At 38.7% G+C, this 20812-nt stretch overlaps 3 protein-coding genes across 3 annotated transcripts in view; 2 read left to right on the top strand and 1 right to left on the bottom strand.

Moving 5' to 3' along the window:
* LOC119415139 (calcium-binding mitochondrial carrier protein SCaMC-1) overlaps positions 1-5061 on the bottom strand; it is an 8203-nt gene extending 3142 nt beyond the window's left edge. The window contains exons 1-8 of the mRNA XM_037682286.1: positions 4673-5061; positions 4413-4539; positions 4030-4316; positions 2990-3148; positions 2747-2899; positions 2551-2658; positions 313-480; positions 37-187 (exon numbers count right to left, since the gene is read on the bottom strand). Coding sequence (XP_037538214.1) covers positions 37-187; positions 313-480; positions 2551-2658; positions 2747-2899; positions 2990-3148; positions 4030-4316; positions 4413-4539; positions 4673-4843 — 1324 coding nt within the window. The 5' untranslated portion in view covers positions 4844-5061. The remainder of the gene's footprint in view (positions 1-36; positions 188-312; positions 481-2550; positions 2659-2746; positions 2900-2989; positions 3149-4029; positions 4317-4412; positions 4540-4672) is intronic.
* Positions 5062-8016: 2955 nt separating this feature from the next.
* LOC119415140 (protein FAM102B-like) lies at positions 8017-14600 on the top strand. The gene is made up of 11 exons (XM_037682287.1): positions 8017-8225; positions 8848-8968; positions 9106-9135; positions 9466-9582; positions 9852-9898; positions 12095-12198; positions 12836-12931; positions 13025-13229; positions 13830-13966; positions 14213-14276; positions 14536-14600. The coding sequence occupies exons 1-11, from the start codon at positions 8080-8082 to the stop codon at positions 14579-14581; spliced, it is 1113 nt and encodes a 370-aa protein (XP_037538215.1). The 5' UTR covers positions 8017-8079; the 3' UTR covers positions 14582-14600.
* Positions 14601-15903: 1303 nt separating this feature from the next.
* On the top strand, positions 15904-20549 carry prpf38b (pre-mRNA processing factor 38B). The gene is made up of 6 exons (XM_037681696.1): positions 15904-16322; positions 17023-17091; positions 17323-17474; positions 17556-17616; positions 18910-19148; positions 19262-20549. The coding sequence occupies exons 1-6, from the start codon at positions 16119-16121 to the stop codon at positions 19923-19925; spliced, it is 1389 nt and encodes a 462-aa protein (XP_037537624.1). The 5' UTR covers positions 15904-16118; the 3' UTR covers positions 19926-20549.
* The last annotated feature ends 263 nt before the right edge of the window (positions 20550-20812 follow it).

The following is a 20812-nucleotide window of genomic DNA, read 5'->3' as shown; positions in this document are numbered from 1 at the left end:
TATATATGATAAGGCAATATATATAGCATATATTACCTTTCGCTTGCATCCGTGTACGAACCAATGCGAGGGGATAGCTGGCCAGCTGGCCGCAGGTACTGGAGATGGTCCCGCAGCCCAACAACACCAGAACTCCAGGATTTGCTGAGTCTTTAGCGTGATACATCAACCAGGTGTTCTTTAGAGTCTAAGAAACAAACAAACAAAAAACTCAACTACTGCACATCAGCTTATCAGTTTTCTGATTAATTTCATTAAAGCCCAGCAGCTTAAGATAAGCATCAGCAAGAAAGGGCAGCACGCATCACATACCTCATAAACAGCGAGGTCGATCCCTGCGTAGGGAATAATGCCAAGTAGGTTTGGAATGTAGCCCTTATAGAAAGCGATGACACCCTCCTTCCTCAGAATCTTCTTTGCACAGTCAAACATTCCTGCATACTGACCAGTTTTCCTCAGGGTCAGGCGGGTCTTTAAGACCTTTAATAGAAGCAGCGACAAAGAGACACAAATGAACCAAGGATTCTCCTAGTTTAAATAAAATCAAATGTATTTAAAGACAATGCAGAACACGAGATCATACAAACAAACAAAATAGAAGCACCTCTGTGGACCAGGCTGCAGCCCAGGACAGCTAAACGCAAACGACCATTAGATCGAAGGGATCTGGAGGTGCATATAAGGTTGCAGGAGGTCCGATACGGGAACCTGCCCATTCAGGGACTTTTAGCTCATAAATACAACTTTTAAAACATTTCTAAAACAAACCGGGAGCCAATGAAAGAAAGCAAGCACCAGGGAGATATGTTCATGTTTTGTTTTTTTTAAAATCATCTTAAAAGACGAGTTGCAGCGTTCTGGAGAAACTATAGTTGCAGTTTGGCTAAAACTAACATGAGGAGTTACAATTATCTTGTTGGAAGCCAAATAACATAGATCAGATAATGATAATTACATTTGTTGCATAAAAGCTAACACTATGTGAACATCCTTCCACCGTGGCACCTACCCCCGTCAGACTAGTAAAAGATCAACGAAAGACAGGAAACTAATGAGCGCATTAATTAATTAGTCAGTTAATTATGTTTATGAATTGAATGAATGCATTATGAATTGTTTTGCAGTCAATTAATTATTTATTATTATTATACATTTTGTGTTTGTATGAATAGTTGGTATTTGTAATTATTCTTTCTTAACGTGTGATTTCTGTCTTTCCTCCTAGAGACAAACCTGATGGCCTCCATCCTGGACCTGCCATTGTGTGCTCATTTCTCCTTCCTGTTCCTCTCAAACCCAGCCGGTTGAAGCAGATGCCTGCTTGTCCTGAGCCTGGTTCTGCTGGAGGTTTCTTCTTCATGAGGGAGTTTTTCCCTTTCCACTGTTGCATCTGTGCTCGCTTAGGATGGGAGACTGCTACGAAGTGAAAACTTGAAGCAATACACTGGCTCCTTAGATAAATATTGTTATTAACTTATTTTTATGTACTGTATGTGAATGTTTCTGTTCAGTGCCCCGAGACAACTTCTAATTGGTGTTATATTACTAAACTGAATTGAAAATGAATTACAGTAGTCCCTCGCTACTTCATGGTTTGTTTATCGCAGACTTGCTCTATCGCGGTTTTTCAAAATAAGATTAGACATGACTCAATTGGCTGACTGATGGATGAGCCGCACGATCGGTATGGAATTTTGATTTAAAATAAATTATTTTAAATTATTTAGCACCTGCTGCACATTTGTGCAGCCCAGAGCTGCAGAAAAAGCTTCCTCCTGCAGCTTTGGGCAGCCCTTACTGCAGGATAAACTTCCTGCTGCAGCTGAACAGCTGATCAGCGTGGACAGCTGAGGAGTGGGCGTGGCCAAGAGCACAAAGAGCAGTGGAGGCAGGAAGCTGAAATCATGACATTCTGTGCTCTTTTAGAGCGTTTAGAAACATTGTTTTGAGTACTGCAAGAGTGTGGGAAGGGTTTAAAACGCCTTATATATATATATATATATATATATATATATATATATATATAAAATAATATAAACTACTACTTACTACTATTCCTACTTGCGGTTTTTCACAGTCGCAGGTCTTCAGGATACGGATCCCCTGCGATAAACGAGGGACTACTGTACAAATTGACAGTCAATAAAGAGCAACTAGTGAATAAAAGAGAGTAAAATAGCTTTGCATACATAAATTAGGCCCATCGCCGTGTTGCTCAGTTCAGAATGAGCTGACATCCTAAATACTAACGCAGCACAGAAATGGGTTCCACATTATTTCAAATTATACAGCCTCACCAGCCAAAATAGGCCTATTTATTTTTCCAATTTAAAAATAAAATACCTCTAATCTAGCTTATAAGTAGAGCTGCAGATTGCTAGTTTAGCAACATTAGCCTCTTGGTGAACAAGGCAGAGGATGCTGTTAGGGCTATCCTCTCCAGCTTCAACGTAAGAACATTTTCAGACCCAAACCTCTTCGTGGAGGGCAAACTAAGTTTTTACTTTTTAATCGCACTTCATGAGGCTCATAACCAACAAGGACTCGTACCTCCATTGGGTAGATGGCAGTCTGTGCAGTGGCTCCAGCCATAGAGCCAGCAATAAACCTCTTATGCGTCTCAATCTTCTTTCCCTCTGATGACAGCAACTTCTTATACTGTAATACAAGTACATCCACATATTAGCCACTATTACAAAATAAACTCTAAGCATGGGCAGCATGTTTTAAAGGTACAGTTCCCAACTTGTTCATAAGCCATGAATTTGATGGCCGTCTCAGGTGCGATCTTCAAAACATTGATTCCATTCCCCCTCCACAGAGAAGTCAGACCCCCCTCCACAATCATCTGCCTGAAGCCCCCAATCAGCCCTATCCTGTTGGCTTTGGACGAATGAACCTGTAGTGTAAAAACAGACATGCTTAGCCCAACGGTTTCACATATACATGTGTTTACCCCTCCGTGTCTCTTTTCCTGAACTTTCTTCACCTGCATGAAGACTTTCAGTCGGTCCAGCGGGGCGGTGCCGGTGCGAGAGACGGCGCCTGCCGCCGCGCCGGCAACCAGCTGCTTCCACCAGACATCTGAGCTCTTCTCTTCTTCTGTAAATTCATCCGGGATGGAGAGACTGTCACCTATATCCAACACCTAGGGAATAAAAATGTATTGAATCCATGCAGACACATGTCACCTGTGTCAGTCAGTGTAGGTAACCTTATTAAAACTACAAACAACAACTCTGATGCATATTCCCATTGTATTAACGCAAAATATATAAAATGTTCTGAGTCATATAGGCTATCTTACAAGCATGCATGCCTGTGTGGCTGACAGTGACCCCTCACAACAACTTCTCCTTTCTGTTTTCGCAGTTGTGTAGCAACAGACAGACAACTTTTACACGGCCTGAACAAACCAGAAAGCTGACACACCAAGATTATGACAGACTGGAGTTCAAAATGCACACAAGAAGCCAGGCGGGAACGCTAAAACGCCGTTGTCTCGTCAGCTTTTTACCCTTCAGTCAGAACAGTTTGTGAATTTATAACTACTGAGCCGTCTAAGTCCTCGGCTCGCCTTTAGCTGTTCCAGATAAACAAATCCGATGTTTTCCCAAAAGCAAAAAAAGAAGAAGAAGAAAACTAAACATAGTGCAGTGGCTTTTTAATGCAAATGTGCTGAGGAACACAAGAGATTACAGAGCTAGTTAGTTAACGCGAGTCCTACGCTGACTCCTGTCACACATTTTTATGAGGTTTGCAGAGAAACATTTAGAAACAGGTTCTGTGAAGAGAAGCACTGTGCAGTGCGAAGAAAAAAAAAACTCAATGGCATCTTTATTTGCTCCAAGAATATGGGGCTGGGCATCATAAGGAGAAGTGGAAGGGAACAAAATGTACAACTGTGGACTAATTATCTTGTTTGGTTTACAAAGCTGCAGCGATCTGCAGAGAAAATCTATAGTATCTGACACTGGAGGAGTGAAGGAGTGTGGGCAGGTTCACCGAGGCTTTGTATGTGGGCCGTACCGTGGAGTGTTTCCAGTAGCGGATGATCTCCTCCAAGTTGAAGGCAGGGTACAGCAGGAAGTGTTCTCTGAACTCGTTCCAGTCCACCTTCATGGTCCCATCAATGTCCATGCTGAGGGTGCACAGAGACATCTTTTTACCTTGATTATGTTGCGTTGCGTGTGTATGAAGGCACGTGGCGTGCAAGTGGAGTTCAAACCTTTGTAAAATTTTCAGGGCATCCTCCTTGCAGACGTTTATGCCCAGCTCTGCAAGGGACTGCTGGATCTCTGAGGCATCAATGTGCCCTGGTGCACATTAAAAGAACATGACTGAAACGTGCAAAATAAGCAAAATGGTATAAGGGAGAAAGCATTGAAACGATTCCCCCCATCATCTCCTACCATCATCATTCCTGTCCAGACTTGTGAACGTGAGCCACAGCTTCATCTCGTGCTCTTTCAGATATTTTGTGAACTCGTTGAAGTCCAAACACCCATCATTGTTTTCGTCCCCAGTTAACACAATTTTCTGCAGAGATGTAAAAAGAAAAGAAAACCGATATTCAGTAGAAGTCAGTCTGGGTCACACACTTTGGACTTTAGTAACTGAGCCGTCCGGTACTTGAACCCTGCCCGGTTCAGGTGCAGGATCTCTTCTTTACCTGTGCTGCACCTTGGCGGTACATTCCCATCGCCTTGAGGCCCTCTCGTAACTCAGCCACGTCTACTTTGCCATCATTGTTGGTGTCGAGCCTGTTGAACAGGTCCTGGTAGGACCGCTTACTGTCGGCATCCGAGCACCGGGCACCTGAGAGTAACGACGCCTGAAACATCGCTGCGTGCTGCTGCGGAGCTAATGTGGAAGCTGCAGCGTCCAGCCGAGCCGTCCTCCTCCTGCAAACATTAATCTGATTATTAATCCATATTGGCAGCCATTTATTAATTAATCCACCGCATAAGCCACGCGTCAACTCGGTGACGAAAGGCTTTGGCTGTCGGAGTATTTTGCAGGCAGCCTTCGATCCGCAGCGCTTCAGAGGAACTGCAGTGTGGGCTCGAGGGCGGAGCTACTGCGGCTGCGCAGACTTTACGTTCGAACGTGACTAAACTGGTGAGCGGCGCTTAGCAGTTTTTTTTTTTTTTTACGTTGTTATTTTCACCACTTAGTAAGCGGTAAAAAAAGAAAAAAAAGAAAAGGCTTCCCCCTTTGTGATATTTTGTACGAACGAGTCTCTGCTTCTGTTGAGTCACTTTCACTGTGTGGTCTGTATGCATGACAGGAAACGTAATCTTCTTATCTACAAGGACATGTCAGCACAGAGGAAGCCTGAGCTTAGCATTTTTTCACCGGGCAGGGCCGCTGCTCACCGGCAGGGGGCGGTGTTTCCTCACAACACATGCAGGCGCTCACCATAATATGATAATTAGTCTTGCTCCTTCTCTGCATTTTGATTTCTACTTTTATAGAACCAGATTTCTCACTTTGCTTTGAACATATTTTGTTTGGTTTTATTTACTACCCAACAGCTAAAGAAAAACAGTTCTATATTATTAATCTTATTGTATATCTAGCCAAATGGCATATTCATAAATGTCGTTACACTAATCAAAAACCTCTCATCTCCATTTTTAAAAATGAGGTCAAACAATATATCAAAACTATGAAATATTCCACCAACACGAAGGCCATTAAAACTTGCACCTCATGTGCTCTCTTTAATATATTTATGCAATATGGTATTGCAAAGTATTGTCTCAGTGTTTGTAACCCCCTGGCAGCCGTTATTTCATTACAGTATACTGCATTTTATTGTATTGTTTTGTACTTTTTCAATAAAGATAAATAATAATAATAATAATATAATCATTATTGTTAGTAGTAGTAGTGTTGCATATTTTATAGTTTTTTTTTCCAACCTCTGGCATATTTATGTTGAGATTTAAGTGTTTCAATCTTCCAAATTATGTCAGCTAAAGGTACTCATTGCTAACTATAAAATGAAACATAAACAGGTTATCATGGACTTTAACTGTTTTCCAGTCCTGTTTATCAAAGTTCACTAACCTGCATGTTTTAGATGTTTATCTGCTTTGACACATGTAATTTGAATGAATACCTGAAGACCTGCTAAAGAGAAAAGAAACATCTAAATCATGCAGATAAGTGGCCCTCGAGGTTCAGGATTGGACTCCACTGGACTATATTTAAGGGTGCAGTTTAAAAGGATATATTCGATTAGTTTTCTAGATATATTGACATGCAGTTCTGCATAGCAAGTATGTAAAGAAAACACCAAATCTGCTGAAAATCAAACAGAAGCTTGAGTCACATGATTGACCTACATTTGACGGGTTGACTATGTTTCTGTTTAGATTATTTTAAAACCCTATCAGCATGTTTTACTTAACAAATCTGAGTGTAAATATGCACAAACTCACCAAAAATGTCAAACCTAGTGGATGACATCATTGTTCACCTATTTCCAGTTACTTTGACTGTTTCAGTAGGTAAACAGATGCAGGTAGTTAGCATCCAGTCACAAAATTTGCTTGCAATTTTTTATTTTATTGCTACATTATTTATTGATATAAGAAAAAAGTGCTGATTTAGCTTTTTTTACTTTACAAGTTTTGCTTTTGATCTGTCTTTATGACATTGCAACGAGTAGCTTTAAACTGGTTACTGCTTGCCATAAATAACAGGGCTAGTGAGGTAAATTACAAGAATAAATACACTCCTGCACTTTCACTCTTCTTCCTCATAGACAAAATACTCAGCTGCCCTCTCATGTAGCCTATTCCCCCCAAGAGGGTGGAAAGAACCTTGCTAACAAGAGTGGTAATGTTTATTCTTACTATGAATATTCTGTTTGCAACAGGAACTATAACATATTTATGTGTACTTTCTTCACAGATTTAACCACAAGAATTACTTCACATTGTTTTCCTGCGGTGTTTCAGAGGATGTGCAGACACTGACAATACTGGTTCATAGGTGTGTCCAGGAGATGTGGGACAGATAACGTCATTCTTGTGTGGTCCACTTGATGTAAATAATGGCAGATAAAATAATGAATTTTGTCTCTTTCTGTAGCTGCACTAGAGAGATCTACTGAGAGACATCTTGGTGAAAACTTGACTTGGCTACAAAGTGTAGTTACAGGAATATCTGAGGCTCCAAGTGACTTATAATGATACTATTTATACTGCTTGAAGTTCTCAGATGTCATTGGCTTAATCTTGAGTTTGTTAAAATCCTTAAAGTGAGAGCCCACCTAAAAGAATAATACACAGATGGAGCTGTTGTTTTAATGAGTTCAATATCACTCTGTCTTTAACCATTATTATGAAAGGTTGTAGTCAGAGAACATATCTAGTAAACATCAGTGAGACAGCATTAAATTTATTTTAATGTGTCTATTTATTATTTCTGGACTTTTTTTTTTAAATCACATACTTCACTTAGAATGATATCTGTAGTGCAATGTATCTACAATACCAAGAAAGGATCAATATTGTGTTGCTATCTTAATAGTTTCAACTCTGGCACATTTACTGAACACTTTGAAATAAACAGCCATAATTACATCACATTAAAAAGGTTAGTAAGATCAACTATAGAAATTCTGGGGGTGATTTTACTGAATAACCTCAGCAAGGATTTTGATGTTTGTGAAAATTATTCCAATGTAACTAAAATAATAAACTTTTTATTATCTGATTCATCCTTTTCTTGCAATATGATAATCTGCAATTGTAGTTTCTATCACTTGGCGTAAAAATAATACTGTTCCTCCTTATTTTTAATGTCTCTTCAAGTCAGGAAAATTGTCAAATAAATGCGTCACCTTCATTGTTGGTAGTAAGACAGCAGAAAGCAAGACCTTATTGTTATTCTCATTTTCTCTCTGTCCAATCAGAAAGCACGTTTTCTCTGACGTCATGCGTGGTGTTTTCAGTGGATGCGAAAGAAAAGGTTTGAACTTTGAATCGTGTCTGTAGCAGGCAGCTGAATCACGGAGCAGAGAGAGGTGTTCAGCTCTTCCACCTCACACAGAGCGCCACCATCATGTCTTTCATCCTCATGAAGAAAAAAAGATTTAGATTTAGGATAGACTTTGACCTGGACGAGTTGTCATCTGTTCCTTTCGTGAACGGAGTTATATTTTGTAAAGTGAGACTTTTAGACGGAGGCTTCGCCGAGGAGTCATCTCGGTAAGACTTTCAAACTCTTCTATTTATAGCTCAGATACAAACAAGTTAACCTGAAATAAAACTTGCTACCAGTTTATATTAGCGTTGCTGTTTAATAGACTTTTTTTTTTTTTTTTTTTTTAATATTAGCTAGCTTGGTACTTAGCAGTCAACAGTTGGAAGATTGGAGGAGGAAAAAAACTCCGCTAATACAGAGATTTAACGTGATTTTAAAAGTTATTTAGTCGATATAAATTCAAACAGGAATTTACCGGAAGTACAAATTGTAGTTTTATGCTAACCTGTGTTTACTGGCTGACAAAAGTCGTTGCTAAGCAACAAGGACTGGCGTTCCGCTGAATGCACGTGGGCCGCAAAAACACGGCCATTGAAAAACTTTATACTCATCTGAGTCACTTGGAAGATCAGTCATAACACTAAGATGCAACACTTCTTAGTTTTTTCTTTTACTATTTTCAAACAAATAAGCATTTATCTGTCATCTCATTTAAATTGTAAACTAAATAAAATAAAAAAACACACACACAAAAAAGTATTTTGTACCAAGAGTAAAAGATTATAAACTTATAAACATGTTTTACAAGTTCAGATTTTGAACTTTTCGATTGTCTTCGTCTCTCAGACAGCCCGTCCAAGCCAACTGTGTGTACTGGAAGAAGAGGTTCTCTTTTATCTGTAAAATGAGTGCCAATGCTGGGACAGGAGTGCTGGACCCCTGTGTGTGCCGAGTGTCTGTGCGCAAGGTATGTTATTATTATTATTATCAGTAATAATATTGGTGTATATGTAAATCTCTGTCAAACTGCAGGGATTTTTGGGTATTGTCACATATTTAGGTTACGAGCAAATGCAGTGTACTTATTTTAAATTTTTATTTCAGGAACTAAAAGGTGGAAAGTCTTTTGCAAAGGTAAGACGTCTCCTCTAAAGTTGTAAACCCGCTCTTTAGATAAGCAAGTCTTTTCCCACCTTCCGGCTTTGGTTACTGATTGAAAAGCCGGTAAATCAAAACACGAACCCTGTTAACTGATAACTTTATTCAACGTAAAAAAAAAATGTGACCTCTGAATGTAGATTGTTTTTTAGTGCCACATTCCCATTTATGTAAAAACTTACTCATACCTTGACTCACAGGTGCATGCACTGGTAGAAAATTAAACAAGTTACACATTTTTAAGTGTTTAAACAGTTGCCTCTGCTTATCAGTTAAAACGCTTTGATCATTTTCATTTCTGCAAAGCTGGGTTTTGCTGACTTGAACCTGTCAGAGTTTGCTGGGTCTGGCAGCACTGTACGACGATGTCTTCTGGAGGGGTACGACACGAAAAACACCAGACAAGACAACTCAATTCTCAAGGTATGGTCATTCACAATCATTCCACGATCACTGGCTTTCATCATTAAAACATCCTGTTTCATAGTCATTCCACGATCCTACAGCTCATGTCGCATCGGCCTCACTGAGTCAAACAAGCAGAGAGACATGTCTGAGCCTCCAGACATGTCTCTGGGAACGTGTTCAACTCTTGCATTTTCTTGCTGAGACGTGGGGCTCCAGTCTGCTGCAGCCTCGTGAAGCAAGTAAAACCGGGAGCCATAATTTTGCTGCTTTTGTCTTTGTTACAGGTTGTCATCACCACACAGCTCATGTCAGGAGACCCTTGCTTTAAAACGTAAGAACTCTTTTTGGTATTCTTTAGCTGTTCAGCTCTAAACACCAGCTCAGTTTTAAATAAACTTTGTCTTGTTTTTTTATGTTTGTGGTTACAAATAAAGAACTTTTTTTTTCTCTCCACTGACCACAAAGGAAAGAGGTTTCACCAGATCTTATTACATACTCACCTAACCTGAAAACACACTCACTCGTCTTTTATTGCAGGCTCCCATGCAGATTCTCTTTGTATCTGATCTCAGCGCTAACAGCACCTCACCCTGATATTTATCTGCCCTACCTTACGCATTAGGCAGACTTGATGTGATCCACTGAGCTCAAAGATCACATTTCTACATATTTAAATGTGAAGATTGTCACAAAGAATGTGCCCTTCTGGAAGAGTGTGCACCATGTTCAAACATTACACCTCCTTCATTCAACACAAGCTTTTTTCCCATGTCCTGTTTACTGTAATAATACACAGGGTGCTGCCTTGGAGACGTCTGAAGCTTAGTCATTCGTCCCACAAGGTATTACCCGCTCTGTAGGGAGGGTTAACTCTGCTTGTCTGCCTAAGGTCAATACAAACTTGAGTTTCCTGTCTTTATTCCAGTTGAAACATACCAAACATTAAAACTGACTAATTTATCACTTATATGTTACTATATTTTACTGAAGAGAAAAATAAATCAAGTGATACTGTTTTTTATAGAGGCTTGATGTGAACATTCTTCAGTAGGTTTTTGACGTTACAGGAAAAGCACAAGTTAAACACTTTTTGTTAATGTTGACTTTGATTCCTCACTTTTCCCCAAAGAAGCCTCAGCTTTAAGACAGAATGCATTTCTTGAACAGAACCTGGAATAAGTTGATCAAAATGCAACACGGATACTAAATGTCTATTCCTTTTGTGCCATTCCTGCTATGACAATCCAAAATGTCTGCTAGGGGAAAACATTTGTTTTTATTTTATTTTTCATTTACAAAGAGCAAAAAGTCAGCAGAACTGAGGACAAAAAGCCTGACAGTATTACACAAATCAACTATTTTTACTGTTGGTAATAGAAACATAGTCTGTGTATAGTGTAATGTTCCTAAAGATCCAGTTTGTTGTGTTTTACAGGAAATGTGTTGTCAGAAATAAAACTTGCTTATACTTTTTTTTTCATCAGCATATATTAACCTGGAAAAAATAAAAAACAGTGTTTTTAATACTTTAAAGTTATGCATGTATATCATGACAAAAACAGTCCTTTCACATGATATAGAGACTGGTTTAGAGTTTAATGCTTGATTTGGTGATGCTTTTCCATCCTCTCTGAAACAGTGAGGATTTTATTAATATTCTGGTCTGCCAGGCTGAAAACACAATTTAATATAGCCTGTTCAGCAGTATTAATATTTAATGTACCGGTAATGACTACTGTTCTTGCTAAAAAAAAAAAATTCTATTAGAAACAACTTTATTGCCTGCATAAAAATCTTATATGTTTAATGGAAACCCATTAGGGGTGTCTGTCTTTAATAAATGTGCACAAGAAAGTTCTACTAACAAACTGAATCTTTGCTGGTCAGTGAAAGCTATATAACGATGAGACGATTAAAATAGGTCATTTTCCAACAACTCTGGGTGATACCTGGTGACATGATGCCTTTGTTTGGTTATGCCATTTTAGCTGATGCAACTTGGTAAATCCTTTCCTTGCAGTGATAATAAATGACTTATCTGATCACGTTCAGTAGCTTCTTTTAACCAAAATCCAAAGCAAACTATTTATTAAAGTAGTCAAACTTTGTCTAAATTCATGCACGTATGAAAACCGAAATAATTCCTGCTCAGAGTTAATTTTGCCTTAGATAAGAGAATTAAGCCTTGATTGAGTCATTATTATTGTTGTTGATTCTTATTTTTGCAATAAAATTTCAAAGACAACTTTGGTTTCTTCATTCAGATGAATATTCATTTGTTCTGGTACGGGACTCCCTGTAATTAACGAATTCTACTTCAGTGACTGATTCTGTGGGCGAATATATTAATTAAGATGTTGTTGGTCAGTAAACTGACCAGCTGGTGCCCCATTTTAACGAGTGCTAAATAAATAAAACAAATGTAGTGGAGGGGAGAAAGTGTCACCCTTCCTCCTCCATCTTACCGTCGTATTTGCTACATTTAGTATGGGCTTTCAAACACCTTGACTGGTTTGTGTGTCTTCAGTCCACCATCTACGGCCATGACTCTGGGAACTTCCCAGGCTGAAGCAGAGGGACTGCTGGAGGACAGAAAAGGGGGAGACATGCACACACCTCTCTCTGTAACTGGTATGTGCACATACACTTTAAGGGTTTAAAGTAGGGGTGCACCGATTGCAGTTTTCTGTTCGATCACTGATCTCTAAAAACCTGACCTGCCGATTCCAATGTTGGCCGATACGGATTTTGTTTTATAAGCGACACTGTCAGGTGTTATAAGGTCACAATGCACCTTCAATGTTCTAATCTTATTTTATTGAAAAACATACCCTTGAACAATATCCTAGAAACAATACAAACTTGTTTTAACTGGCCATGAGGTAGTGCTCCTGTCTGAACTACAGAAAATCTGTAAAATCGGTTTCTCATTTAAGTATCGCCCGATCTCCCAAAATTAAGGAAATCAGGGCCGGTAAATAGGCTGGCTGATTTTCAGTGCACCCCTAGTTTAAATGATGAAATATTTAATACTTTGTAATTCTAACATTGTTTATTTTAACCTCCAAGTTACTGATAAATGCAGAGATTTTGAGATCAATTGTAATTGTTGCTTTATGATTATTTAAGACCATTAAAACAAAGTAAAAAAGACAATTTAATGGGTGGGGGGGTTTACTGTTTTTTTTCGTGTGTGTGAATTACGTCAACAAAATTTGAGATTGACTGTGATTTTTCTGGTTTAATCTCTGTGTCATACTTCTTTCAGACTTTCCGAGACAATCAGTATCAGTCCCAGAGGAGCTGTCATCCTATGGTCACTCCAGAACGCCCAGCTATACAAGTCAGCTTTCAAAACTCTCAGGTGCTAATACTTAGTCTCTCTCTTTAAAGACAAAGCAACAAATTACTACAAATCAATACAAATGACAAACATTCTTCTCACTATTTTTTTTAGGTTACAGTTCGAACCACTCAAGTTCAGTAGAGCTAAGCCATCGACGAAATGGTTCGGGCGGTTCTGCCTCTACTGGCATCGGAAGTATCGAGCCCAATGATCAGCTGGGGGAGAGGGATGAGAAGGAGAGCAGGCCCACGCTCACATTCACTGCAACCTGTCATCATTCATGTGAAAATCCCTCTTCTCCCAACAAGGTTCAAAGGTAACACATTGTTTGTCTGAATCCATTCGTGGACTTGGAAGCAGAATATTTTTATTGAATATAAAGTATTTGTTTTTATATTTTCTAACATGTTTGACAAACAAAATCTAATCTAAAGCTAATAATTGGCATACACAAATGTTTTTTTTTGCCTGTTATGGGATGTGTTGATTCACTGAGGTTTACTTTTGCCATAAGACAACGCTCAGAGGCATCCATGAATCATCAAACAAGGACAAGTTCTTAGCAATAACATATAAAAATAAAATACAAAAGTAAAAAATATTTGTAGACTAAATTGTTTGGGCTTCAAATCCTGTTTCCACATAATGACAATAATATAAAATACTTGCAATTAATGTATCAAATTGGAATGGCTAAACAACATAAAAAATAACCCTAATAAATAATAATATTTAACCTCCTAGGACCTGGCATCCACATGCGCATGTCATGCAAGAGTTCGGGTCTTAGGAGGATATATATTATTTTCATTACTGCTGTTTTTTTCTCACGTTGTTCTTATATTATGCTTTTGTTAAATACCAAAAGAAGTTATTTGCAGTATGAAACTTATTTGTTTATTTTCTTTTTCTTCAGACATCCAGTAAAACAGAACTCAGTGGAGAATCAGTTGAAAAGAGTCGACGCCACTCGCGTGGACGCAGATGACATAATAGAGAAAATCCTACAGAGCCAGGATTTCAGCCATGGCTTCTTGGATTCCAGTACAGAGGGTGTGTACATCTAATCCTGGCGTGGAAAATTACTTAGCATCCTACTGGTGGGGTCAAATTACTTTGAGGTGTTGCTATGCGCTATTTCTAAATACTCAACTCAGAGGCTGCAGTGGTTTGTAGTAATTTGTCCCGCACATCATGTTTTAGTCATTGGTCGACTCTGACAGATTTATTATCACTTGACTATGTGTAATGCTTATCAGTGTTCTTATTTTAAATGTGTACATGTATGTGTTACTGCAGAGGAGGGGCTCAGCTTGTTTGTTGGTCCTGGTGGGAGTACTGCGTTGGGAAGCCAGAACACGAGGTGGGTGTGATTACGTAACTGCAGGCTGTGGGTGTCACACACCAGGCTTTTACTGGAGTAATAACACACTAGATAAGGTTTAAATTATTATATATTTTTTGCAATAAACACATCAGATCACATTGGATCCCCACCATTAAAATGTTTTTAAATTATTTAAATTTTGCATCAGGATAACTGCAGATTAACAAACGTCTCTTTGCCAGAGATAACAACCCTAATTTTCTGTCATGTAACACACTGTGACGTTCTGTTTCAGGGTCACAGCCGGGGTCTTTGAGCAGGTGGTGATCGGTGGGCTTTAGGAAGCCTGACTCTGACACAAGAAGGACTCTATTTCTCTGAAGAGGTCACAAGGCTGTGCTCTGGATGTGCCTTCAGAACTCGCTTCCAGAAGTTCTTGGTTCTCTTATGAAACCCATCTTTGTGACCTACAACATGTGTTTGTCATGAAAGACTTCAAGTGTTCAAAAGATGCAGCTGAAGGCCATGAAATTTAAACTTTTTGTACACTGAGATAGCTGGTGCACAAATTTCTCTTTTGGTCTTCTTGTGCTTTGTAACGAATTTGGCCATACTGGATTTAATGTGCTCTTCCCTTTTAGTGAAAGCAACAAAGAATGGACATGTATCTACATGTCAATCCACCCACTGTGGCACCTCTTTGATTTTTGTTTCATTTTATGCCCATTTTTTCTGCAGAGTTAATCTTTCTACCACAATAGTGCTCAGCAATTATCGTTACTGATGAAGCTTTAAAATTGTTTCTTTTAAACCAAAATGAACACACTGTAAGAGAAACAATTCAATTGATTCAGTTGCGGAAAATTGCTACTTTTTCTTTATTTAGTAGCTCACTTTTTTTTTTTTTTTTTTTAGTAAATGACTCAACTTGCTAAAAAAAACAACACCAAATGAATAAACCCCACCTTTGTTCGCTGTGCTGTGAAGGAAGACAACATTTAGGACAATCATTAAGTTTCTATTTTGTTTCAGAAGAATATTTGTTCTTTATGTACTGTATAATATATGCATGTGTGTGAGTTTGTTTCTGTATAATGAGATTAAATTAATGTATTTTTACCTAACTGTTTAAAATGTCCTAAAGTTGAATGTAAAACTAGTAAAACATATACATGCTTCTATCCCAAATTAGGATTAAACCCCTATGTTCCAGATTATCTGTACTCAGATTTTTAATTATATATATATACTGTATATACACATACACACTGTCGTTTCTTTAAATAAATAATGGGTAACACTTTTACTTATTTTTGTACATAAGAGTGTTAAAAATCTGCATTTTCAAGTTCTGAATAAATTAAAAAAACTAGACATCTGCACGACCTGTAGTTGAAAAAACGGCTACTTCCTGTTTAGGAAATAACCTTCAAAATAAATATCAAAATTATTGTTTTGTAGTTCATATCAAAACAAAGTTGTTGTTTTTTAGTTCTGTGTTGTGAAAAACTATCAATTTTAAAAATGCAGAATGAATTACTCTATATTTGTACAGATCTTTACACAGTTAAAAATACTTTAAAACGTGGTGAATGAGCATATGCTTTTACTTTTAAACAAAGCGTTAGCTGTAATGACGTAGTTCTGGTTGCAGCCTGTCGTTACGCAGCACTCAGTTCCGGTGTTCAACCTAGCAGTAGCTCTATAGCTGAAACGGACGGCGGGAATTTACTAATACCATTTTAACCACGGATTTAAAATAACAAGGCGAACATAATTGTAAACAATCGACAATTCACTATCTGTAATTGATGGATTTGTAGTTGGAAATACGCTAAAAGAAAACTGAGCTTCGCGGTGCGGAATTCAGCTAACATCATGGCTAACGTCGGAAACCAGTTAGCAACACAGGCCGTTGCCAAGTCTGGGAAACATGGAAACGTACTGCCCCTGTGGGGCAACGAAAAGACTATGAACCTCAACCCAATGATTCTTACTAATGTACTGTCTTCGCCGTATTTCAAAGTTCAGCTCTACGAACTAAAGACTTACCATGAAGTTGTGGACGAAATTTATTTCAAGGTAACGTGAACGTTAGCCGTTGTGTTGCTAACCCGCATGCTAAGACAACCGCGTCCATTCTGACCTGCCTCATTGTGAAGAAAATGTACGTTACGTGTCAAATAAGGGAACAGGGATCGGATGGTGTTGAATTAAAGTTAGTTGATGATGAATTGAATGTAGCATTAACGCTAATGTGATTACATCGTACTAATCTGTAACTTTATCGTGAGCTGAACGAACCAAGTTACAAGCAATAGGTGGCGTTAGTTAGCTGATTGAACAGGTACATGGAGTATCCTGATGCATGCTCAAGGTACATGGATGTACAGTATTATATATAGAACATAAGGCCTCAGGGCACTGACGTTTAAAATGTCCCAGTTATCTTGGCACAAAGACTAAATATGTATGTAAATAAAACTGCAAACTATGCAATCAGGGACAGGTTTGTCTTCTATATAGGTGCTTAGGAAATGTGTGTTATATAGATGTATTTATAAATTACTTAATAAAAGTAAAATTTATAGGACAAAACAGCTATTAATGCAGATATTTTAGTACTTATGTTCTTCAGCGTTCTGTGAAACCTACAAATTTTTAATTAAAACATCTGTTTACTAGTTTTAATAAGTGTGCTACATGACTGCTTCCTCCACAAGTATGTATCTGTAATAATTACAGTGTAATTATTAAATGAGGTGTTTGTGTGCGCTTGCAGGTCATTCACATTGAGCCCTGGGAAAAAGGAAGCAGAAAGACTGCAGGTCAGACAGGAATGTGCGGAGGGGTAAGTGAGAAGTACGTGCTTTTTATATTCCTCATATTTTGTCGTCCTGCATTTTATGTAAGGATTGAACGGAGCTTTCAGGGAAGTCCGTTGATACTGCTTTATGTCATTTATTTATACAATATATATTTAAAATACGATTTATCCCATTTAGTTCTTGTGCCAAGAAGTTGATATTGATAAGTTATGTGCTGTGATTTTGTTATCAAATCTGTTCTCTGATTCTGGCAGGTGCGTGGAGTTGGGACTGGTGGGATTGTTTCTACTGCTTACTGTCTTCTTTACAAACTGTTTACACTCAAGCTGACACGCAAACAGCTGATGGGTCTGATCACTCACACAGACTCTCCATTCATCAGAGCACTTGGATTCATGTACATCAGGTATGACATTTAGCACGAGAACTAGATCTTAGTATGATTTGATATGTAGCTGTATTCTTATGTGTTTTGTTTATTCCACAGATACACTCAGCCGCCGACAGATTTATTAGAGTGGTATGATGGCTTCCTGGATGATGAGGAGGTATGTCACCTCGGGTAATATTTTAATCTTTTTTTTGATTATGTTTTTTTCTTTCATAAAATATTCAGTCCATCAGCACACATTAAAAGCTGCCAGTTCCCCCCCACCCACCTCCCTTGTGATGCTCATAGCTGATTTTTCACCTTTGCCTTCATTTGGCTTAATTGTTCCCAATTTGTGTTCTTCGAGCCTCAGTAGCTAGTTTACTTGTCCGCCTCTCTGCTGCAGTTTGTCTCTGGGTAAGTACCGATGCTCCATAAATCTTTTAGACAATTTATTGATAGAGCATGTACTTTGTGGGTTTTCTTCGTTTTATTTATTTATTTTTAATAAGATTTTTTTTTTATTAGGACTTGTTGCACAATAGTAAAATTATAGTTTATGTCAATTATTAACGTCAAACTTTTAAATGGCTAATTTGTTAAAACTCAGAAAAAATTTGCATTTTTTTTTTTTGCATAAATCCATATTTTCTAGGCAGTAAAGTTTTGCCTTATATGTTTTTGCCTATTTCTTGATTTAAAATACAGTCTGGTGCTAGGTTGTGCAGCCAGGCCTTCTTTTTTATTATGTTGCATTGTATTTGAACTGATCACTGTAAAATCCTACACCACTGGTTAATTCACCTGTTTTTTCCTTTAGATGCCCATTGTGCAGCAGGTGAATTGGATATTGTATCTCAACACTGTTGGTTTGCGTGAGTGCAAAGCAGCTGTTCTCTACCATATAAAGTTGATATCTTTTCATCTGGAGTGCGCTTACCCACCTGCTACAATCTGTACTTACACTGTGGGCAGTTTTAATCCTCCGTGAGGCTTTTTAATGCTTTTGGGAAATAGAAAATGGAAACAAAATTCCTCTTTCTTCATCCCTTCAGCACAACAACAGATCCCAACAACATATTTTTGCTTTAAAATGTAACGACTACTGTTTTTGGAAGATGCTGTTTAAAATGATATGAAAGAAGAAGTATGGTTCTTTCAAATTTAATAGAAGATATTGAAGCTCACGCTGTAAATACAGACTAGGAACATTCCAGATAGGTTAGATGAGGAAAACCATGTGTGATTATTATCATTTTGTTTCCTCTGGTAATTTTTAGAAGTTAGACCAAGTTTATTTGATTGATATGAAAGATTAAGCTAGATGAACAGAGGTGAAGGTTCAGTACGTGGTCATCACAAAATAAATTTTATACGAGGCGAGATTTACAAAGCAGTCTAAAACTTGAGTTTAAATCATGTGCATTAAGGGTTTTTCTGTGTTTTTTGTCTTCATTTTTTTTGTTTTTAGGAGCTTGACGTAAAAGCAGGAGGTGGCTGTGTGATGACCATTGGAGAGATGCTGCGCTCGTTCCTGACCAAACTGGAATGGTTCTCCACTTTGTTCCCCCGAATCCCAGTGCCCGTACAGAAGCAGATTGATCAACATATGAAGGCAAGGCCACGTAAGGTGGCTCAGAAAGAGACTGAGGAAGAGACTACTGGTAGTTATTCAGAGTCAGGGAAACAAGGGGAACAGCGCCACTCCAGGTAATTCAACTAGATTGTTTTCCAATTTATTATATTTTTCTGTTCAGTTTCTAGATGGGATGCTGAAAGTCAGTCCCGGTTTATTGTCTAATGGATTGTTTGCTTCTGATCAGGACCCCACGACGATCACCAAGTCCCAAAAAGTCACCCAAACGGTCAAGAAGCAGGAGCCACCACCATGAAAGAGAACGCCGCGGCCCAAGCTTTGACCGTGAGCTGGAGCGAGAGCGTGACCGCCAGAAGAAGGACAGGGAGGGGAGGGACAGAGACAGGGGAGAAAGGGGGGACAAGGAAAGGCGAAGATCCCGTAGCGCAGAGAGGAACCAAGACAGACGAGAACGCAAAAGAAGTTGCAGCAGGGAGCGGAAGAGTGAACGCAGGGAGAAAGAAAGAGACGGAGGGGAGGACAGGAGCAGGAGGAAGGAGCGGGATCACCATAAGGATAAAGACAGAGGGACGGAGAGGGACAGGTCTAGGGAGAGGAAGAACAGGGGAGAGACTGATGAGCGGAGGCACAAAGAAGACAGGGACAGACACAGGGAAGACAGGAAGTCCAAACGATCCAGCCGGAGCCGCAGCAAAGAAAGACGGCACAAAAGTGGGGGAGATGAGAAGAGGAAGAGGGAGCACAGCCCCAGCAGAGAGAGGGACCGCGAGCGGGACGGAGAACAGAGACATCACAAACGCAGCCGCAGCAAAGAGAGGAACCGTCAGCGAGAGTCCAGTAATGAACATAGTAAGCATAGTGACCGCAGGAGGAGTCGGAGCGCTGAGTAAACAACCCGCAGCAATATTCTACTTTTTCTGTTCTTCCTTTTCTTCACTCGTCTGACCAGCTGAGTGACGAAGAGGAAGATCAGCACGCAGACTTGGCATCAGAATCTCTTTGGCCAACGTAATGTTGCTTTCTATTTGTTTTTTTTTTTTGTTTGTTTGTTTTGTTTTTTTAGTGTTTTACTCCCCGTTAGAACGTTGTTAGTCCTCATCTGAAAATCTGTTAAATCACGAACAACATTTTATATTATACGATTTTTGTTTTGCCCCCAAAAGAAATGGGTTTGTACAGAATGTCGAGTCTGTCTACACACAGTTATGTGACAGAGTTGAACTTGAAGGCTCAGCTTTGTGCTGTCAGCATTTATTGGATTTATTTTGTAAAAGGTTGTTGTCTTTAGCCTGCTCAAATGCTCATTTCTAAGATTAGATGAAAGCGACCAACGGTTTGAATTCAGATACTAGCATGAAGACGACGCAGCTAAGCCAGTGCTAACCAGTTCTGTTTGTGATCACTTGTAGACAGTCTGAGAATGTTTTAATCTGACGGGCAAACTCCAAAGGTTTATTTTTATCACGTACACCCAATTCCTGCTTGTGTTGTGTTTGAGTTGCTCCGATGCATTTTGTTTTCTAATAAAACACTTTTACAAAAGACCCTCTCTTGATTAAAAAAAAAAAATCAACTACAATCAAAATTAAGATTTCAGCATTTTATTGTAATGTAGCATAAAATATACATTTTAGAAATGTTAACGTACATAAGTTGTATTTATACATGTTTTGATACCTTTAAGCTGTAGAAATGCAAAGAGCAAAGACTATATATATATATATAATGTTACTTCAACTGACAGAAGATGGGTTGATTTATATAAAAGTGCAAATAA

Source organism: Nematolebias whitei, chromosome 9 (genome assembly GCF_014905685.2).
Source record: "Nematolebias whitei isolate Nwh7 chromosome 9, NemWhi1, whole genome shotgun sequence".
Classification (NCBI taxonomy): domain Eukaryota; kingdom Metazoa; phylum Chordata; class Actinopteri; order Cyprinodontiformes; family Rivulidae; genus Nematolebias; species Nematolebias whitei.
This window is presented reverse-complemented; position numbering and strand designations above follow the sequence as displayed.